This window comes from Lingula anatina, chromosome 3 (assembly GCF_051362555.1).
Source record: "Lingula anatina isolate TDL-2025a chromosome 3, LinAna3.0, whole genome shotgun sequence".
NCBI lineage: Eukaryota > Metazoa > Brachiopoda > Lingulata > Lingulida > Lingulidae > Lingula > Lingula anatina.
The window spans coordinates 31,642,028-31,663,293 of NC_141769.1; the positions used below are offsets into that span (position 1 = coordinate 31,642,028).

Here is a 21,266-nt window from a genome sequence, read left to right on the forward strand (position 1 = left end):
CAACTCATATTAACTTCTGAGAAACTTATTTTTACCAGTGCTTCACATGCTGTATCCATATGAGCGCATTCCCAGAGAAAAAGGTAGATCCAAATAGATCCTAACTCCCTGGGGGTTCACGCTAAATTGCTGTCAGCCGACCGCGCACGGAAGTTAATTACCCCCTTACATCTTTTAGTAGGCGGGACAGACACTTAAGCTGGCTAAGCTGACGGTAATCTAGTGAGACTCCCCACGGGGATAGATCGATCTAAAATCTGTGGGAATAGGGTCTATAGCGCATGGCATTGCAGCAATTTAACCATGTGCATTCAAGTTCTGGATTCCGAATGTTTGGGTTAAACGGTTTGTCCGCAACAAGCAGCTATATAAACATTTTTATATGTTAGAAAAAACAAATAGCAAGTTTAAATGTACTATACCATCCGTACAAATGTCAATAATTCGATGGTGAATTGGCACTTGGTAGTTTCACGAACAATGAGTTGCCCTATTGTTAGTTAATTGGTAATGCAAATACAGTAACAAAATTTATATGAACTTCATCGATCATGTTTTGAATGCAACAGATTTAAGCAAATACAGAGTGACGGGTGTGGGGTTTATCTCATTGATAGATGTCCGTATACCTTATATATCGTTAAATCAAAGTTTGTAACTAGATCAAGGTCGCACGTTAGGTTTTAATCCCTTTCATCCATCTGTGAGTTGCCCAGTGTGTCAGACCAGTTCTAATTGTCGTGCCTGTAAAAATCGCGATATGAAGATCACTAAAATATCTGTTTATAAGGTTATTTTGCCTTTGAAAGACGGTCCTATTGTTTATGGCGATGGAAAAGTAAACGATCACTTTGACAGCACAGTAGTCAAAGTGGACACCGACGCTGGGATCTCAGGATTCGGAGAGGTACGGAACACTTTAGAAAGTTTTAGATTTTAATGCACTTTGTGTGCAGGTTCTTATATTATGTTTCAATACTACGTTAAAACGCTTTACGCACATCTCAATAAATTATTCTCAAAAGATTCATAAAGAGATTACTTTAAGGGTACGGTTACTTCAGGTTGTTTGAACGCCGTATGTGCCTTACTAGCAGACTGACGTCAGCAAAGGTTTACATTTTACAGTGTACCCGAAGCTGATGGAGCTGGGTGGGGGTGGGGGGTGGGGGTGGGGGTGGGGGGAGGTCCCCCTCTACCCGTCTTCAAACATATTTGCAAAAAAAAAAAAAAAATAGAAAACAAAACAAAAGTAGAAATATGCAAATAGCAACGAAAACTAATTCTTGATATTATGCACCTATATGTAGACTCTATTTATTGCACAGGCTTTGTTGACATAAGATATCCTTGGCAGCGTACGTGTACATAGTTCTAAGCAGTTCAAATCTCAACATACACCTGTATGGGCACGCTGCAGCTTATCAGGTGCGCGGGAGGCTTTAGATCAACCAAAACTGACTGATTACGTTAATCAAAACACCGCCAAACTATTTTCGGTATTGTAGCGTTTTGCTTCAAGAACGGAAGAAAATCGCTGTTTGTTAAAAGCATGATTTTTCTATTCTCCAAATGCAGCCAGATTTGTGGCAGATAAGAAGCATGGAAAATAAATATGTCACGCTTAAATTTAATAATTAAAGGGATAATAACTCTTCGTTTCGGCAAAAAAATGAATTTTCCTGGAGTAAACAACAATTTTCCCATACTTACCAATGGTTAATGAATCCATTTTTACATTCAAAGTTAGTCCCTGGTTTTTTTCTAAAAAGTTTGGTTTTTTGTTAAAATCTCTTAAGAAATCTCTTAAAAGAGTATAGCCATCAGTGGAGGCCACGTGGTCTAAAGACAAGCTCACATATCAGAATAATAGCTATAACTGCCGTTTTTGTGGTAAAACAGAATATATTATATTTCTAAGAGTTATTCACAATGTTTTTATTGTGAAATATAGATCTTTTACGAAGTGTTATTATCCCTTTAAAGTACGAAGCAATAAAAGAAAAAAAAGATATTAGAGATAGTGCAACAAAGCAAATCATAGGAAGACTAAGTAGCGGAATTTGTTCGTTACCAACAAAATAATAATAATAACGATTACGATAAACTGCATAGGGAAATGTACTGAGGACAAACAATGGGTATCAGGTGTGAAGACATTTAAGCTTTTTGAATAAAATTTTCCTTTCTTTGTGGTCTTCCATTTTATATTGTATGACACCAAAATTGGACATTTTTTTCTTTACTTAAAATACCATTACTTTTCAATTTAAAATAATCTTTTTATAAACTTTGTACTTTATTTATGGATTTAGGACTCTTATTAAATAAATAAATAAACAAACAAATAAATAATAATAACACTTATTATTATTAATTTGATTAAAGACCATTTCGCATCTTTTTTAATTTCTTATGTTCAAAAATGTTAACATCTTCAAATATACCGTTAACATACATGTAGATGTAGATGTAGATGTCCGTTGCCTCGTTGACAGGGATGTCCGTACGGCCCAAGCTACATGCCCTCCCATCCCAAGGGAATACTGGCCGGGCTGGAGGAACTGGGACCCCACGTGCTGGGACTTGATCCTTTAGAAATAGGTGAGTGCCGATGTAACGAAACTGAGGGGTCCAGGAATCCCTAAGCAATTGGTGTAAAATTAGTCGTGGTATAGGCAGTTTAAATGGCTACTGTGGAAAAACCTAAACATTTAACACAGCGCGTACTGAAATTTTAATTTATATAGCCATAACTTGCATAAACTGCACAACACAAGATAAGCTGATGTGCAGAATTAGGCGTTGATAAAATACCTTTATATTTATAATAATCAAGTTGAGTTAACACAGAAAATTACCACTGAAATACGAAATCATTTTCAGGAAAGCTTAACACCATAATGGACTACCACCTCAAAGAACATTACGATGTTAAGTCCCCTATTGACATGGCCTGTTGGGATATACTGGGCAAGCACACCAAGCTGCCCCTCTGTACGCTGCTTGGAGGCCGTTACGGAGAGTCGGTGAAACTACATTACCACGTGGGACAGAATACCCCGGAAAAAACCAGGGAAATTGTAACAAGGTTTAAAAACGAAGGGTTCGAGTGTTTCCAGGTGACCATTGCATTAATTATTTCCGTTTCAAAATATATGTGACGAGATGTTTAAAACGGCCTAGATAAATAAATTAATAAAATGCGGAAAAAGGAGATACAATTTTCCAAATGACATTAGCAGTTTCTAATCGAACACGATTTATTTAAATTAAAACTTACGGATATACCTCAGATAACCATGGCAAGCAAAGAGCGTAGGTGAATGGCCAAAAGACCCATCCACAACTCTCAATAACATTATCCATTACATTTCAGCTTAAAGTCGGCAGTAATCCCACACAGGACATTCAGAGGGTGCACGAAATCCGCAAAATGCTGGATCCGTCAAACATGCTCATGGTGGACCCTAACACCGCCTGGCTTCCCCATCAGGCCATACGCTTTGCCAACGCCGTCCAAGATCTGGACGTGTACTTGGAGCAGCCGTGTGCCAGCTACGAGGAGAACCTGCACGTGCGCAGATACACCAACCTGCCGTTTATCCTGGACGAAAGCACGGTCGACGTGGTCCGTCTGATGCAAGGAGGATTGGGTCAAGTGGCCCAGGGGGTGGTGCTGAAGATGAGCAGGCTAGGGGGTGTGACCAAAACTAAACAAGTATGAACAAAGTCGAATGTTTAATTCTCGTACATATGCGTCAGACTTTTCGAATAGCAAATTGTTAGCGGTGTGACAGGAATGGTATTCCGCTAGGAACAGTGGCCCCCAATTTTTGTACAGATGAAATCAATCCCATATACTCACCCAATACTGTGATTAACCCTAGACTGTAGTTAACATATGGGACCCGGACCTTCATTCGTAGGACTACCATTCCTGTCAGACCGAATGTAAATAATACCAAACGGATGTCATATTCTAGTTTTAATCTCTTCAGGCAAGGGACCTGTGTGTCAACCTTGGCATCGCTGCCAGAATTGAAGACCCCTGGGGAGGTGAAATCGCTTCTGCAGCCATTGCCCACCTGGCCCACAGCACCCCGGAAAAATACCGCATACCGGCCATAGATCTCAATAACTACAACTCTGTACGTTGACTACTGTGCTTTTTATTTTTATTCATTTTTTCTGGTCATGATTTTTTTCATTATTATTGTGTTTTACCCCACCTATGTTCCTTTCCCTCGTATTCCCTTGGTTATCTTGATAATGAATGACAATGACACTTCATTTGTACCCTTTCATTTGTGTAAAATGATTTAAGATCAATCAATATAAGCATTTCGTCTACTGAATACCATTTAAAGGATGAACCCTGAACGTACACGTTTGTCATATTCTTCAGGTAAAGATTGCTGAAGGCGGACCAGTGAGAGTGAATGGAACAATAGCCGCCAATAAAGGTCCCGGATTGGGGATTACCCCCTGCATGGATGTCCTCGGCGATCCTGTTCTCACAATGTAGTGCGTGTACTTGTGCATGAGATCTTCAAAATGACCTATTTCTTCCCGAATCCCTTATTATAATTTTAATATATGAAGGCGCCACAAAGTATCACAATACCAAAAAAGAGTTCATCTTTTGTTAAAAACACCATAACCAGCGCGTGAGATTTGCGAAGTAAAAAGTGTGTGCAACCCTACATTAAGTCTGCTGCCATACCTAATACCATCTAATAAAACTGAAAAAACAAATTAATAAATAAAAATTTAAATTGTTGAACCAGGCTTAATAATCTGATCATCCACTAGTAGGCAACCAACAGCAATTACTGACAGATTGAAATTGAGCACCTGCGTTCTACACACAATATGAATCGTCACTAGATTTGTTAATAATCATTAGCTTTCCTGTCGAAATCTCAAAATATCTTCGAATTTTATTATATGCATTTAGATATACATTTAGTATCAACGTCCCTCAACTGTATCGGGCATATACTCCAATGAAACAGAGCCATCATTTATTATGCGTTGACGAACCAAGGTTTGAATGTGCCAGGCTCACTGGGTGGAAACTGAAAAAGGAATACTTATCATTACAATGTATTATTACTTTTATTAAATTTTAAGTTAAATAACATAACAGACGACTAGGACAGAACTCAAACACTGCAATTACATGTATCTGTGTCTGAACATTACGACTTCTACTTGAACTGGGTACTACAGCTGGTGAATCGAGGAGTGAGTGATTATGCTGAGAAATATCTTTGGATTTACTAACTCGAAATCAAATGTATTGTTTATTGTTTAATTTCATTCTAGATGTAAGAACGCGTCATAAGCTTTTGCGTATCAGTTAATCTAAGGACAAAATGATTTAAAAGTTGGTACCTGTTTGGTGAACTGATCCTCGCACGCCATTCTAATTCTCTCTGACGTAGCGGGACTATCCAAACGAAACGCTCGTGACTTGCCAGCGTCTGCGCGCGCAGAACTTATCGCATCCTTGATGGCATAAAAGACTGACGCTGCCAACATCAGGGGAGGCTCACCAACACCCTGATTGAATGACATGAAACAGAAATAAAATAAACAATTCTACAAATTATATAGCAATATTGCTGAAGTAGATTGATAATGATAATAAAAAGGGAGCTATCATGAATTTAATAATGAGGAATGAGCATGAACATCAAGTTATTTCAACAATGTGATATTTCAACATCATTTCAATATTTTGACCTATGTTCCACAAGAACAACCAAAATGTTCTCACCTTAGAGGAATAAATCGCTCTTGGATTCGAAGCCCCCTTCAAGAAAGAAACATTGAACACTACTGGAACATCACCACATCCGGGTATCTTATAACTTCCGGGACCTCGGTTGAGGAGGCTTCCTTCAGGAGAATATTTGAGGTGTTCCAGCGTGACAAACCCGCAACCCTTTAAAAGTGAAACAACCATAAGGGGTTGAATGTACCGGTATTCAACTTTTAAATGTACTTTGATCCAAGGAAATTAAACAAGGTGTCTGACAAATGATAATAAACATTAGATACCATTAGGAAACACCATTTACCATAACGCAGCATTCCAACAGCACATGTTTTTTAATAAATGTAATATGGCCCTGATTTAGGTCAGTTAATGGATGATGTATCTTGATTTATAATTCTCAAGAAGCCTGTATACAGTGACTATAACTGAAAATGGGGTAAAATCGACTCTCTCACACTATATCTTAGTACCCATACAATTACAATTTACTCAACAGGCTGTTTAATTACGAATGCCAACTACAAGAGGATAAATCAATCCTTGTGCGCACCCAGCCACTTACACTGAGGTAAGTCTCGGGTCGTTATGCTGGTTTCTTTCTGACTACGTTTACAAGTGGCACATAAGGCCTGCTGGTATATCTTGTAGTACACACCAAGTTTGGTCAACCCAATGAAAACAAGCCTAAATATAGACGCACCCACACACAGGTGCGCAAACTAATCTTAATTACCTGCAGAAAGGCCCCCTCTATCTGGCCGATGTCAATCATTGGGTTCAAGCTCTTCCCCACGTCCATGACAATATCTGTTCGCCGCACCTGAAATTATGCCATTCCAAAGTTGGACTATTACTATTACACGAAGCAAAATAGTTATAAACTCTTTGTGTTTTGTCTTGCAAAATTAAAAAAAAAATATCCCTCTGGTTTGATAATTGATACATTGTACATACTAAAATATAAGACGGTAAAGGCTTATTGTATTATATTCCATTGCCATCTTATAATTCAAATGTATAGATTAGTGCCCCATCCTACAACGGGCTTGCAACCGCTGGGAGAAGGAATTTTGCCCCCCTCATTCCATTTGAGTGGGGCTTTGACAATATTTGACAGCCAATATGGAATTCAGTCATCAGTAGCTTTTTTTTTTGTTTCTCTTGTTTCACATTTATGAGACTGGACCAAATTTCGTTCCGAAAAGCAGTCTCATTCGGAAGCCCAAAGTGAAACAGCTTTTTAAAACACGGCATATTCACCAAATAATCTCAACAATTTGAACACTTAAAGAAAATCCTTTCTGCGTGGAATCGAGGCAATATCTTTTAAAGAAAAAACAGCGCATACATACCACGTGACTTCCGGTCAGGCAGTCTATCTCCACTTCTGTGCACGCGGCGCCAAAGGTGAAGTAATTGAACCTCATCCCAGTATTGGTTTTGGGATCGTAGCCAACATCTGGGGTCCTGGATAGGGGATGAAATACGCTGCTTAATACGCTGTTTAAAACTTAGTTTCAAAATAAAAGAATGTTCAGCTGTTAACGTGCAATTCGCAGAAAAACGAATTTATAATGTGTTGTGGCATGTTGTTTCACAAGTCTAGAATTGTCCGAAAATACCTTTGAGATTCCTAGAGGCGCAAAGTGTTTTGTTTTGTGAGATGGAGGTATGCACATTCACGACGTCTAACGAAGGCGCGTGTATTGATACGAATTTGACTTAAACCAATACTTACTTATAGAACCCTGTGGTAGAAAGACTGACTCTATCCATGTACGCCGCTCTAACCTTTAATTTGACAAGATTATATTGTCATTGAAAAGGACAATGTAGTTAAGATTTGGTGGAATATCTTGGGCAATTGTATTCATAAGCTTCAATGGGCGTAACATCTTAAAGAACAACTTAAATCTAACATTATGTGAAACAACGTGTTGATCAGGAAAATTGGCTTGTTCACAGAAACTGTGAAATTCAAGTTGATTGTTTTTTCTAGACATAATAAGGTGACAGCTTATGAAAGAGAGAATATAAAAACATGGCTTTGAGAAGAACCATGTTAATTTGGCATAAATGTCTCACCCAGTCTTCCCAAGCGCCGTCAGGGTTGGCATCTATATACGGCTCCAATCTGTCCATAATTATCTCACAGCCTCTCTGAAATTGCAAAGAGAAGGGGAAAGACTAAATCATCATACCACTTATATTGCTATTACGTCATCAATACTAAATATGCATATGCACATGTACATACTCAATATTAACGCTTATTTTTCTCTACTAAAATTCCTCTTTTAAGCATCTGCTGCTGGTTGCAGAGGGAAATTGTTCAAAAAAGTTCCAATACAACCAGACATGCCCAAGGTTTACGGGTGTTTTTTATATGCTCAACGCATGATCTTACCAAGACGGCCATGCCAAAGATGTCGGAACAGGAGCTTGCTCCAGAGACGGTGGCATTGGGAACAAGACTGGTGCTTGTCTCGCTAATGTGGATCTTTGATACGGGGATTTTCAACACTCTGCTGGCAATCTGAAGATGTATAGTAAGAATGATCAAATACAGCTTTTCCTAATGTCAAACACTTTGGAAATTGAAAGTGAAAGTGCTTTTCGCAGTTTTGAGCTGATTACACCTTTGCTTTCAGGGGACAAAGGAAACACTCACGTGTTTGTTCAAGATGAAAGAATCTATTTTAATTATTATGCACTAAACTGATCCTATGTTGCCCTTGCCTGTATAAGCTTAGTGTGAAGACCTTGTCCCATCTCTGTCCCTCCGTGTGTGATCAAGACGGAACCGTCGCCTTGGTAAACGTGTATTAGCGCAGCCCCCTGCAAAGAGAAATCCGTCCATTAGTTCTCCGTACATTGGTCTCGTTCTCGTTCTGGCTAATTTAAACTTTAAAAATTGCAAAGAAAATAAACTACAATTACTACTGCTGAATGGCAATTTTATTGTAATTCATAATTATATGTACATTATTGTTTATGGTTTCTTCAAAAACAAATGTTTTATTTATCTTTGGTGGACCTTAAGGCCCCTATTTATTTATTTATAACACAAGTCCTCTGTCCGTCAAATACCTGGTCTAAGAATCCTGAGCCTCCATAGGAAACCCCATATTTTGTGGGAGTGATGGCGATTCCCCTTTTCTTCCAACGATTTTCGCTGAAACAATTTAAGTGTTATATTTTAGCTCATTAAAATATTTTGTGTGTACCACGTGCCATTCCGCGATGAACTTCACTGCATTCCTTCAAGTTAAAGGAAAACTGATATGATGGAAATGATGATGATAATAATAATAATAATAATAATAGTAAAATGAAATGAAATGAAATATAAGATAAGTAATATACATCAAAATAATTTTAAATTTATTCAAAGGACAATCAAATGCATACATCATAAAAAAATTCAGAGTTAATTCAGTAATTTACAGGAAAAAAGCCAAAAATCCACCGTGATCAAATGCGTGCATTTACACAATTTAAGCTTCAGCTACCTATTGAATACGTCGACTTCAGTCCTCCGAGTTACATAGTTGCTCTGTTCCAGCAGCTGATCCAAGCAGCCTTGCAGGTTGCAGTTGGTCACGTGTTGGTTGTAATGCGTCAAGCCGTTTTCTTTGTACATATTGAGTGCTTGCAACTACATCAGGGACAGCAATAGCAGGAATGTTTTTTTTTAGGATTTTTCGACACAAGTGTATAAATATCAAGAGAGATATATCAAAACAGCAGAATGTACAGGAAAAAATCACCCTCTGTGACGGTTTGTTTTAAAGTACAAACAAATAGACACAACAAGTTTCTGAAAATTCAAACAATGAAAAATTATAACATTTTAATCACGAAATCTAATATTAGTGATGCTTTATAAAACACAGTTACTTCAGTTAAAAATCTTGCATATTTAGACTTTACCTCCAATGGTGCAATATCAAGGTAGGCGGCAACGTCAAACATTACGTTTTCACTGACAAATATACCCTGGGGTGAGCCATACCCCCTAAAGGCAGCGTTCGACGGCAAATTTGTCTTGCAGATGATACCAGTGACCCTCATATTAGGGATAAAGTAACTACCGTCCACATTAACCATGGTTTTGTCGAGAACCTGTGGAAAACGAGATCTTGATATTTTGATATTGATGAACATTTTAACCAGATATTTGATACAGGCCTGAATATACTTCAACTTCTTGAAAACGCCCTTCCATGTTACGTCGCGTAAAAACTGATTCATTTCATTAAATCTAAAAATATTAATTCGATGTTCTTCTAATAAAAGAGTTTTCTAGTGCTAATGTGTCAGTAGGTCTACATGTACCAAAAATTCGTAGAAGAAAAACACGTACCCCGACTGATGCCTCGGTGGAATGACCTGCGTTTGAGTACAGTGTCACGTCTAACGCCTCCAGGCGCCCTTCCCTGCTGAACCCCACCTAATGAAAAAAAAAAGGATGATCACAGTATAAAATACACGGAGGCGATAGCAGAATACTGCACAGAGTCAGCAATACCAACAGACACAAGGCTGGTGTGACAGAGTATAGCTTATCTAAGAATAACCATCGCCAATAATATGACGCCCAGTAACAAATACAAACTGTTTGTCCAAATTGTAATGTGAATTTGTCATGTTTGAGAAATATTGAAAGGTATAACAGGTACTCTGACACGTATCTTTGGAGATGTATCTCCCCCTCTCTCCTTCAATCACAAATTTATTTAATCACATCAGATATGATTACACACACACACACACACACACACACACACACACACACAAAGACAAAAACACACGCCCGTACACACACACACACACACAAATACACACACACACACACACACACACACACACACACGCCCATACACATACACACACACACACACACACGCATATATTGCACAGTACCTTGTATTTTCCCAAGAGCGGGTGCCTCCCTCCAGAAATAAGCATGTCTTCGTGACGGTCCAGCATACAACGCACTGGACGATTAAATCTGGAAGATCAACACAGTTTTTTTTAAAGAAAATATTAGACATTACGTCATAATAGGCATAGAGCATGGCGATAATATCACACGAGTTTAAATGTATAAAAGTAGATGCATGCAACCAACTCATTTTACATAAAAGTCGAGCTACAAGTACTTACATTTTCTGTAAGTGGCGTGCTTTTAATTAGCTTCTTTAATATTTTGACATTTCATACTTTGTAATACGGACACTACGTGAAAAACTCACTTCTTAGCCGCTATCAAGACTGGTAACATGACAACAAACGCTCGCGTTTGTTTACCTCCAAAACCACCCCCTGAAATAGCGTGGTAGTTCTGAGAATCCCATACATTAAATAGATATTGTAATAAAGAAATATTTTTATACTTTGAAAACAAACGCTCTTCCCTTTTTTTAACTTCCCTGGACTTAATTAATTAAAAGAAAGGAAAGCTAGACATTAAACACAAGCAAGCACTAGTATAGGACTTTTTAAAAAAATTATACTAAAACATAACTGAACTTGCCTATCCTCTTGACCCGGATGTTGATCCTATTAGCAGGAACGCCAAGGGCCTCGGCAGCCACTGCCTAGAAAATTTACAGCAGAAATAATAATTAAACCCGACATTAACATGCACATATAAAGAAGATATAAATCTGAAACGAAATTTTAGAAAACCACTTGCTCCTCAATGTGCCACAACCGAAGCCGTTAGACCTTCAACAAGATTAGGAATGACACCAAACAATGCAATAACCATAAATAACATAGAATGGGATTTATCATCACTGAAACTGTCTTAAAGAAGTCAATAGAACACTTTCAATGATTCGGGACTTAACATATATAAGCCATCAGGGGTCGATCTACCTGTGCAAAATGTGGCGCCTGTGTGGCACAAAACACCTCCATCTCGCCATCTTCTCCCCTGGGTACAGCACGCGTCACGTGCGTCTCCAGATAAAAGTGCGACTGACCACCCATCCTCAACTCCCCTTCCAACACGTGATCCGACTGACCAAAGCCCTTGTCCAGATCACCCTTTACGATTGTTCTTCCTCCCGGGAAGAATGACTCCGCCTTTATAGCATCCTGTGTAGTAAAAAATCACACTGATGTATTCGTTATGGTGACGACGACGACGACAAATTTAGAGTTCTAACATTTATTAAACGCTTACTTATGAATTTAAGATTAATGAAAACGCAAGCGTTTATTTAAATTTTTACAGCATGTGAAAAACATAACTGGTAAAATCTGGAAAGCTGCTTTTTTGTTGCGTTGGATGCTATTTGGAAGTCAAACAACTTTTGTACCCTAGTTCAGGCAGTCGCCAGAATTAACAGATATATTGACTATTAAAATAGGAATCTGTGTAATAAAAGATCCTATAACTTACCTCTATCGTTATAACAGCAGGTAGCTCCTTGTACTCAACTTTCACTTTCTTGGCCGCTCTCTGAGACTGGATTCTTGAATTGGCGACTATGGCTCCAATCACCTGGCCGATACAATGGACCTATAGAAGATGAGACGGATTGTCAGAATATAATGGAGATTAGAGGTCTGTGTACCTAGTTACTTATCTCCGTGTTTCCCATTCCGTATTATGTAGGAGCATCTTTTCATTGATTAATTGGTTGATAAAAGTATCTAATGTCGATAGCATCCCCTGAAATGTACATGATGTTCTAAAAACTGGTCAGGGGGAAATTCATTTTGGTATGGTAAATCCCGTATAGTGTACCTTTAAACTGCAGACGTAAAAAAGTGACATACTTTTTACGATGCTGTGCAACAACTGCCATACCTGTAATAATGATTCATACCTCTTCTGAAGCAAAAATCTCATCCTCATTAACCGGGCGTTTGATATTTGATCCCGGGACGTCTTTGTGGCACAGAAATGCATGCACTCCTGGCATGGCCAAAGCTTCATTGGCGTCAATACTTAGGATCTTGGCGTGAGCTTTGGTGCTAGTGACCAAAGTCAGGAAAAGTTCACCTGGAAGAACCAGGTCATGTTCTGAATGACTGTAAGTTGTTATTTCTATATTTTATCAAAGATTGAGAAGTACGGTAGACCCCCGTAAGGTTCTTTTGTTGCCTGGTGATATCCCATAACCTTGATAATATCAATATCACAAACCTTTTAATTTTGATTCTAATTCACTATAAACATTTCACAGAATTAGGAGTCTATGAGAAAGAAATGAAATGAAATGAAACCGATATTTTCGCACTGTAAATGCCTTGGCCAGCTAAATGAATTTTCGTCTATATTTTTTTTTAGAGAACAATTTTACGGGTCATAAAAGATGTGCCGAAAGACGGATTAGTGTCTTTGCATGAGACACTTTCTAGTCCATACCGTCTGCGCATGGCATATCATCATAATACTGCGCCTCTCCTGTGGTTTGCTGAACGCTGGACATGGTGGGCATTGGGCGTCCCACGGCATCGTCAAGTGACTGGTCGTCTGGCACATCCTCGTACACCTGAGTGCTTCGGCTTGGGTCTCTGTGAAACACGTGAGTGGCACTCATGTCAGAGGAGAGGACCTTGGGCGCAGGTTGCTCTTGCTGCCAAAAAGTCAAGAAATGGTGAGCGGCTTTAAAAAACTTTGCTTTATTACAATCTTTTGACACATTCCGATTTGATATTTCATAAAATAAATAATTAAGTAACTTTTTATTGCGTTTTTCTTTTGAGAGAGAGAGAGAGAGAGAGAGAGAAGGGGAGAAACAAAGAGCGGAATATAATGTACCTTGCACTGCATCAAGTGAAGTTGGACTGTCAAGTAGAATTTAAAGAAGAAGCTGCTGACCAACGTTCTTCTGTATTCCACTTGCCCGCCAGGTGCATCCTGGGATAGAGGAAGGTCGTCTGCAAGCCAGCGGCACATGTCTGGCACCAGATCATCCGCCCACCTCCTGTATTTAGATTTAGATTAAGATTTCGTATACAGAGTTTTTTTTTTATTTTTTGCTTTGGCAAAAATTGCGAAGAATATTTTTTCTTTTTGCACATATTTTACTAATGCTTAAAGATAAACATTACACATATTTATACAAAAAAAAAAAAAAAATAAATAAATAAATAAAAAAACAAAACAAAACAAAACAAAATTTATGCTGTAGAAATTTAACCCCCTTTTGAATAAAAACGCGATGTACAAACCTTCCCTGTGCTTGCTTGGCTGCATTATGAGCCACCAAAGATGTCGTAGCCAGGCCGCCAAACACGAGAGACATATTGTCAATCACGTTAGAATTGTCCTGGAAGAGCACTCTGATACCGGCATTAACAATAGCAACGTCATCCTCACGTCGCTGGGCTTGCTTGTAACCATAACAATACTCATTCTGGAAAACCAACACATCCAATAACCATAAAATACCACATGTAAATAATCAGCTATTGTAAATTTCTTTTTTTAGATCTCTAAACGCTTTCCGTTTACTGCAAAAAGTAGATTTTTAAGAAGGGATCTTTTTTAAGCATGATACAAGCATTTTATGTAAAAAAATGTATCTCGAGCCACCTTCTTTGAGTAGGGTATGTGAACAGCCACCAGCACTTCCTTCTCCTGAACCAGCGTCTTTCTTTGGCTTATGAAGAAATTGTGATCAAGGGGCAATTTTCTTTTGCTCTGGTCTGAAAACAAACAATTACATATGGAAAAATGCCCTCGTTGGTTCTAAACCTAGTTATATCTATACAGTCTTCAAACTTTAACCGTTTCTATTCAACATACAAAGTTACTCAGATATCTTGCAAGTTAACGCACAGATTTAAGGATCCTGCCTGATCATTTAAAAAGTAACAATTCTATCATAGATTAATATTGTCACAATGTAACTTTGATCTCACAGTAATACATGTAGCAGCTTCTGGTAATAGCACCAACCTTTCGAAGCCAATGTAACATAGCACCCTGTAGCCATGAAGAGGGTATTTAGATCAGAAATCCGCCGAGTAGTTAGGATATTTCCTGCAACGCACTGGGAAAAGACACCATCATACAATTTATGTCAAGGAATAATTTTTAAAGACTAAATCCCGGTTCCGTATACTATAATATAACTAGGGATATAAGGGTATCCTCTGGAATACGTTTATACATACATTTGAACATAACTATCATAGTCCTGTTGTATAAACAAAAGCGGTTTTAAAGAATACAGTATAGGTTCTTAAATAAAACGACATCCAAAACCATTCCTCTCTCTCTCTCTCTCTTCTATTCCACAATCTCTCTATTTCTCCGTGTGTGTGCGCATTACCTACCGCAACATTTCTGATTTGAGGTCCAGCAAACCACCTTAACATCTCTATGATAGCGGCATAGAAACGACTCTGGAATTCTAAGTTGAAGACAAATTTATTGATGTATATCACGACTGGGTGACTATTATGTCAGATCTCAACTTTGAGTACTATTCCGTGCTGTTTTCAGTTTCTTCTAAAGGTGAACACCAGAAAACAACTGATATCACGCTATTTATGTACCAGTATGTGTAGTGCGATTCATTCAGTAAAAGAAAAAAAAAACGATTATACTTGTCTGCAATGGCAATTCTCGATCGAAGTTTTCTCTTGCAATAAGCTTACTTTCACTTTCTATTTGACATAACAAGTATAGACTACCTGGCAGACGCTCCGACGCTTTAACAAGGACCTCTTCTAGCGTTGACAGAGTCACAGACCCTCCGATACTTATCTGGCTGTCTTCTTCCTTCACCTGGAGAAGTTCTGGCACGTGCCGTGCTGATATGACGACTGGATAGCAAATATTTCTGGCTCTCACTTCAATTCCTGGAAGTACTTGTACATGTATGTTGGATCAATCATGATTATTATAGACTAGTATAAATGATTAGCGCATACAATATTTGATACAACCCCATAGTCATGAAGATGAAGGTTATTTTAAATGCGCGTTTGAAAAAGGGGGTATAGCAAACTTAAAACTAATATTAACATTGTGACCACGTTGAGAGGGATTGACATAGACACAAACCAATTTCAGTATTTCCTGTTATCAAAATGGCTTCTGGATACTGTGCTTTCAGTTCTAAGAGCTGGTCCAAGGTTGTTGGTCTGTACCACGTGGTTCTCTCTCCCTTGAACACCAATAACTTCGATGAGAAGCCGTGCTGAAGCTGAACATAATGTTAAAACATACAAATAAATGAGCAATAATGATCTGGAAAATAAAACGGCAATTTTTGCGCGTACCGGGGGTATTACGGTCTACATGTAGTATGTGCTGCTGTATATCTTACGTAAAGGATCGTTGCTGGAGGCCTACATTTGATATTTTGTTTTTGTTTTTTTTCAATTAAGTATTGTTCAATTAAGTATTGTTCTGTACTGAACGTCGCACAGGGGGAATTTAAATTTATACTATTACAATTACAAATAAAAAATCTTATTTAATTAGGCAAAGTTTCGCCTTGAGTGTAGTAATGAAACATATCTTAAGTTAACCTGAAGTTCTGGTGGAAAAATGGGTTCCTGCGTCTGGTCTTCGGGCACATAGGCGCTAGGCGAACACGAGGCGGGTGCTGGTGCCTCACCAAGATCACCAGATTCTCGGTTCCTGCAGCACTCCTTGCCTCTCCCGCACAGGTTTTCCTCAGTGAAGGGTCTTATACCATCCAGGATGGGCCGATATCCTGTACATCTGCATAAGTTACCTGTGAGTGTTATCAACATTAAATATTTTAACAAGTTATAACTTCTCGTTCAATTAGAAGCCGAGCTTTTGTTCTACTTTTTGTAAACTAGCATTGTTATGTTTTTGTCGAGGGTACATACATGTACTATTAAAGTCCTGTTTTAGGAGCCAAGTTTTCAAGTTGCGTATTTTAAAATAAACGCCAATACTGCATTTTCATAATAATTTACCAATTTGAAACTCGGTTACCCTGTTGCCCTCACGAGCCCCCCCCCCCCCTCCCCGTCACCCACTAATCTCAGTATAGAGAGAGAAAAATACCAAACCAGTATATCAATGAGCTGATTTCCAGATCCCTATCCCTTGCCTTGAAACGATTTTTCCACTTCTTTCATGGAGGGCTTGGGTTTGTTCCGTAAGAGTGCATATGCTGACAACACAAACCCTGGAGTGCAGAAGCCGCACTGGGTACCATTGGCTTTGGCGATCCTCTCCTGGTTTAACGAAAATCATAGATATCTTTGAAAAAAAAAAGCGTATCAAATTTGCATCCAGGTACGTTGCTTTAACTTAAAAGTAAAACAAATAGTAAATCTGTGTTTGTAAATAGAAAAGTAAAATATACATGCCGAACGTATTGTCCGGCACCATTAGAATGGAGTAGAAAAAATTCGTTCATAAAAGAATTGTATAAAAGGGTAATAGGCCTACTGGTTTACTAGTATCGGAATATAAGGTTATATTTTCTCACCTGGACTGGGTGGAGACGAGTTTTGGAGCTACCTATGCCCTCTATCGTCGTGACTGCTAAACTATGCATAGAACAGACTGGCGCCAAGCAGGCATTGATAGCATAGTGACTGAAACCCAGTCAGGGGACATAACACGGTGAATGACGAGTTTGGGTAGCGGCACGTTATGCGCATGCCCATGAAAAATATAAACGTTCGCTGTCTGAATATATGAAATGAATCTTTTAAGTTGAATATTTCTGTCTCTTAATTTAAATTTTCTCCATTTCTTTATTTGCTTATTTATTAATTTTGAATGGTACAAGGCAATTGTAAATATAAGATGCACGCGCACAGGATTGTACTTTAAAAAAACCCACGGCTAAAGCCCGAGGTAAAAAGGATACTAAACTTTCTGCGTGGCCTGGTCATATCTGGATACCATCACCGTGCATGATCCGCATCCACCCTCGGCACAACCCAGCTTGGTACCAGTCAGCCGCACTGAGGCCGTTCGGTCAAGGAAATATTACGTGTGTCAATCATTTTTACTATCTACAGAAATAACCCGAGTACTTGCAACGTCTTCAACAAGCATGAGTGTATCAGTGAAGGGATTGCAGGCCAGTAGCCGGAGGGTGGGGGTGGGGGTCCCCTTTGGATCAAATTTTATCTGGGTTTATGAATGTTTCATGTTAAAAGGTCCACTTTTTTAGAAACCCCCCCCCCCCCTTCTGAAATTGCTGGCTGCGGGCCTGGATTGCGACAGTAAATTATACTACATTGCAGGTGCAGAAGAGCAAACGCGCTTTCTCTCTCTCTCCTCTCTCTCTCTCAATTTAGAAACAATGCAGAGCAATGTGAGGGTAGCACGTGCCATTCATCAGAAAACATTTAAAAACAATACGATCTGATTTTATTATCATTGTTGGCTTTATCAGTAGGCACGTGTTTCTGGTAGCACTTGGCTGCCATTTACACGGGTTATCAACCACATGTTACATACGCCTGTGCTAATGTGATAAGCTGCTGGGCCTCTAATGGATTTTAATTATTCAACTTTCAACAGAGATGATCACCAAAACTGCCTGTAGAGGTACAGGTCATGGTCCTTTAAAGGACAGAGGGCGATTTTTTAACAATCGGCATAAGGTTCAGCAGTTTCTTACACGTGAATTATAATTCCGAACATATATAAACGTTAATTACTGTGAAAAATAAAAATAAATCGAAATTAGGCGCAAAGGCACAGAGGCAAAAGATTGTGAGGAATATCTTTCGTATCGAATGATTTCAAAGAAATGATCTGAAAAGTGGACTTTTGTCCATTTTGTCGGTGAAAAGAGAAATTCAGACATTTGAACAGCAAGGCTGAAGTCATCGACAATGCTATCATATCATTTCAATAGGGAAAACGCATTTTTATAAAATATTTCCTACACACACAAACACACACACACACACACACACACACACACACACACAAAATTGACTGATACACAGCCACAAATCCTAACATGCATTCAATTGTTTTTCTGAAACCTGATTATATAAATATTCTATTCGCGTCAATTTCGCGATAAATCATCGAAAGATACATTTCGTCCTCAGATACTCCAGCAGTGACATCTCTGGGTCGGCATTCTTCTCTGTAACCTGTGAAAAAACGCAACAACAATAATAAAAATAAAGCGATGGTTGACAATTATTATTTTACGTTTTTAATTATTGAACAGTAAATGTTGTATTTCAATGACTGCTGTTCAAACTAACTTCTTTTCGGCAGTACAGTTCACCACTATGAAGTATGCGGGTTTGCAGATCTATAATTCTGCCACATTAAAATTGCAAAGACTTAACATAAGGCAAGATCACATTTGCCAAGGACGAGTGTGCAATGCAGAAAAGAACCAACTTCCTAATAATCTGGAGCTACTACACCAAGCTTTTTAGGCAGATGGGACACTTTTCCATAAAAATAAATCGTTACCCTTGTTGAAGGCGAGGCGCGCCGCCTGCAGAGTTTGTACGCAGTCAACACACGCTTTAACGAGCACATCCATATGCTAATTGTGTGTAAATTAGGTGACATTTGGTGGTGTCATTTCAATTTAATGGACATTTCTTTACCTCTGTGGAAATCACAGTGAAACATCGGTTTGAGGGGGTACATGACATAAATGTGAATAAATGGTATAAAATATGGATATCTTCTATTTTGTATTTTCTGTACCATGAATCATGTTAGTTTATTGTATCTGGAATAAGAAGCACTGTTTATTACAGTTAACACCTGTGAGGGGATAATTTTGAATTACATTGTAAAAGCACATGGAACTGGGACAACCTTTTTAGCCAATTTTGTATTTGCAACGTATGAATATCGCATGGCAAATATAATCTGAGCTTCAATACTTGACAGCATCGGGGTTAAGATAAATGTCGATATTTGCTTATCTGGTCTTCTGGTACGTAGTATACACATTACCTCATCCCGTGTTTGTCGTGTGCCGAGTGAAATTAAAGGGGTGACGATATATTGGTATTGCGGATTCATAGCCGCGTAACTTTTAATAACTGTGGACTTTGGGGGAAGGATTATTGGTTAAAGATGCATTGCATGAAGAGTCTGAAGAAAAACGAGAATATCAGTGGAATATATAGTTAAGAGTGTCCTTCCTTCTCCTCCTCCTACTCCACAGGACTGTCGCCAATCAGTATGAACTCCCACCTGATATACGCTGCGGGGAGGGGGAGGAGGGGCTCATTACACTCACCCAATATTAAACCCCCTTTACACTGGACGGCGTCCTCTCTGTGACCATGAAACTGGCATCGCTGTGGTCGTAAAAAGAAGGCACAAGTGTCGCTTTGGTTGCAGAATGAATGCGTGAAGTATTTTTTTTACTTTCAAACGGGGCCGTTCTGCCGGACGCAGAAAGGACGCCGTCCAGTGTAAAGGGGCTTCACTCACCTTCTTCCCGTTTACGAAGAAGACCAACTCATCTGCTGCTTTTCCGTCCATGTGCATACTGACAGCCGACTACCGCTCCACTCGCTTGATTTATTTTGTTATCAATCAAGTACTAATATCTTAAACAAGGCTGTTCACCTGTTGGAGTTTTTCTGGCATGCAGTGCCACTACACATGCGCATACTGTCACTGGGTATAGTGTCATTTCGACATGTGTCATGTAAATCACTGATAAAAGATACGGGACTGATCGAGGGCCCGGGGTTGGCTGTCTCTACTCAATGTCGTGTCTGACGTGAAAATGTTAAGGAGGTCATAATTATATAACATTGGTGCATGCAGTTTTCACTCAAGAGTCCTTGTGTAACTTGGCAGCATCTCTGAGTAACGCTGATGTTAAGCGAACCCAATTACACTCTGCAATTTGAAGTGCATGTAATCAGGATTATGTACCGCGAAAACAAAGCATCAGTCTCTGTAGTTTCTGAAAATTAGTACAAACGTTTTTTTTTTTCATAAAATCATTTTTTTTACAAAATTTTGGCTCTTTTGACCTTGAAATAAAGGTCAAATGCAAGGGCTTATTTGAAATTTAGGCCAGACTTCTGTGGAAACTTTTCCCATAATTCCTTCCGTTTGCAGGGGCGGATTGGGGCCGTCTTCCGTCTTCAGACGGTCAGATATTCAATTTTACATTGTCGGGTATCTATTTTTTTCTGTCGGAAGACGGTCAAAAATGGAGGATGGATCAACAAAGATAATTTGGAAGACTGTTAGAAAATAGCTCTGGATCCGCCCCTGGTTTGGGTGATATTTACATGTAGTATTTAATTTTCAAAAGTAGTCTTATATAAGAGCCATACAGTTCTTATAATAGTTTACTTAAAACTTTTAAAACATTTTGTGCCCAATTCAGTGGGTTTGGTCTGGTGTAACGTGACAGAGAGTCCCCCATGTTGGAAAGTCTGTTTCCCATTCATATGTACAAGTCTTGCCTTATATTTTGACCCACTTACATGTAGGTCAGACTAACCCTAACCATTATAACTAAATGGAGGGCGGACTTTCTGTTAC

General features: G+C 38.8%; 2 protein-coding genes across 2 annotated transcripts; one reads left to right on the forward strand and one right to left on the reverse strand.

The window, feature by feature from the left end:
• The first annotated feature begins 649 nt into the window (after positions 1 to 649).
• Positions 650 to 5,149, forward strand: LOC106165799 (uncharacterized). The gene is made up of 6 exons (XM_087009333.1): positions 650 to 907; positions 2,499 to 2,604; positions 2,887 to 3,122; positions 3,380 to 3,721; positions 4,002 to 4,151; positions 4,409 to 5,149. The coding sequence occupies exons 1-6, from the start codon at positions 761 to 763 to the stop codon at positions 4,526 to 4,528; spliced, it is 1,101 nt and encodes a 366-aa protein (XP_086865459.1). The 5' UTR covers positions 650 to 760; the 3' UTR covers positions 4,529 to 5,149.
• On the reverse strand, positions 4,157 to 20,593 carry LOC106165802 (xanthine dehydrogenase/oxidase-like). Its single transcript, XM_087009334.1, has 33 exons — positions 20,193 to 20,593; positions 18,817 to 18,874; positions 17,626 to 17,722; positions 17,239 to 17,347; positions 16,855 to 16,981; positions 16,298 to 16,506; positions 15,828 to 15,969; positions 15,455 to 15,622; positions 15,095 to 15,171; positions 14,715 to 14,808; positions 14,349 to 14,461; positions 13,985 to 14,169; positions 13,572 to 13,737; positions 13,176 to 13,386; positions 12,634 to 12,809; positions 12,204 to 12,323; positions 11,675 to 11,896; positions 11,328 to 11,391; positions 11,047 to 11,116; positions 10,715 to 10,802; positions 10,155 to 10,241; positions 9,722 to 9,913; positions 9,301 to 9,446; positions 8,879 to 8,963; positions 8,528 to 8,626; positions 8,196 to 8,324; positions 7,874 to 7,948; positions 7,527 to 7,579; positions 7,141 to 7,255; positions 6,522 to 6,608; positions 5,786 to 5,953; positions 5,401 to 5,568; positions 4,157 to 5,081 (listed from the first exon to the last, which is right to left on the reverse strand). The coding sequence occupies exons 1-33, from the start codon at positions 20,247 to 20,249 to the stop codon at positions 5,031 to 5,033; spliced, it is 4,008 nt and encodes a 1,335-aa protein (XP_086865460.1). The 5' UTR covers positions 20,250 to 20,593; the 3' UTR covers positions 4,157 to 5,030.
• Positions 20,594 to 21,266: the final 673 nt, after the last annotated feature.

What these genes read in the sequence shown, in the direction of transcription:
- LOC106165799 (XM_087009333.1), top strand. Translation starts at nt 761, where the DNA reads ATGAAGATCACTAAAATATCTGTTTATAAGGTTATTTTGCCTTTGAAA. An exon ending in AAGGGTTCGAGTGTTTCCAG is followed by an intron (nt 3,123 to 3,379) that starts GTGACCATTGCA and finishes ATTACATTTCAG; the next exon opens with CTTAAAGTCGGCAGTAATCC. An exon ending in ATCTCAATAACTACAACTCT is followed by an intron (nt 4,152 to 4,408) that starts GTACGTTGACTA and finishes CATATTCTTCAG; the next exon opens with GTAAAGATTGCTGAAGGCGG.
- LOC106165802 (XM_087009334.1), bottom strand. Translation starts at nt 20,249, where the DNA reads ATGCACATGGACGGAAAAGCAGCAGATGAGTTGGTCTTCTTCGTAAAC. An exon ending in AGATTTTTGCTTCAGAAGAG is followed by an intron (nt 12,324 to 12,633) that starts GTATGAATCATT and finishes CATCTTCTATAG; the next exon opens with GTCCATTGTATCGGCCAGGT. An exon ending in CATCCGGGTCAAGAGGATAG is followed by an intron (nt 11,117 to 11,327) that starts GCAAGTTCAGTT and finishes ACGCTATTTCAG; the next exon opens with GGGGTGGTTTTGGAGGTAAA.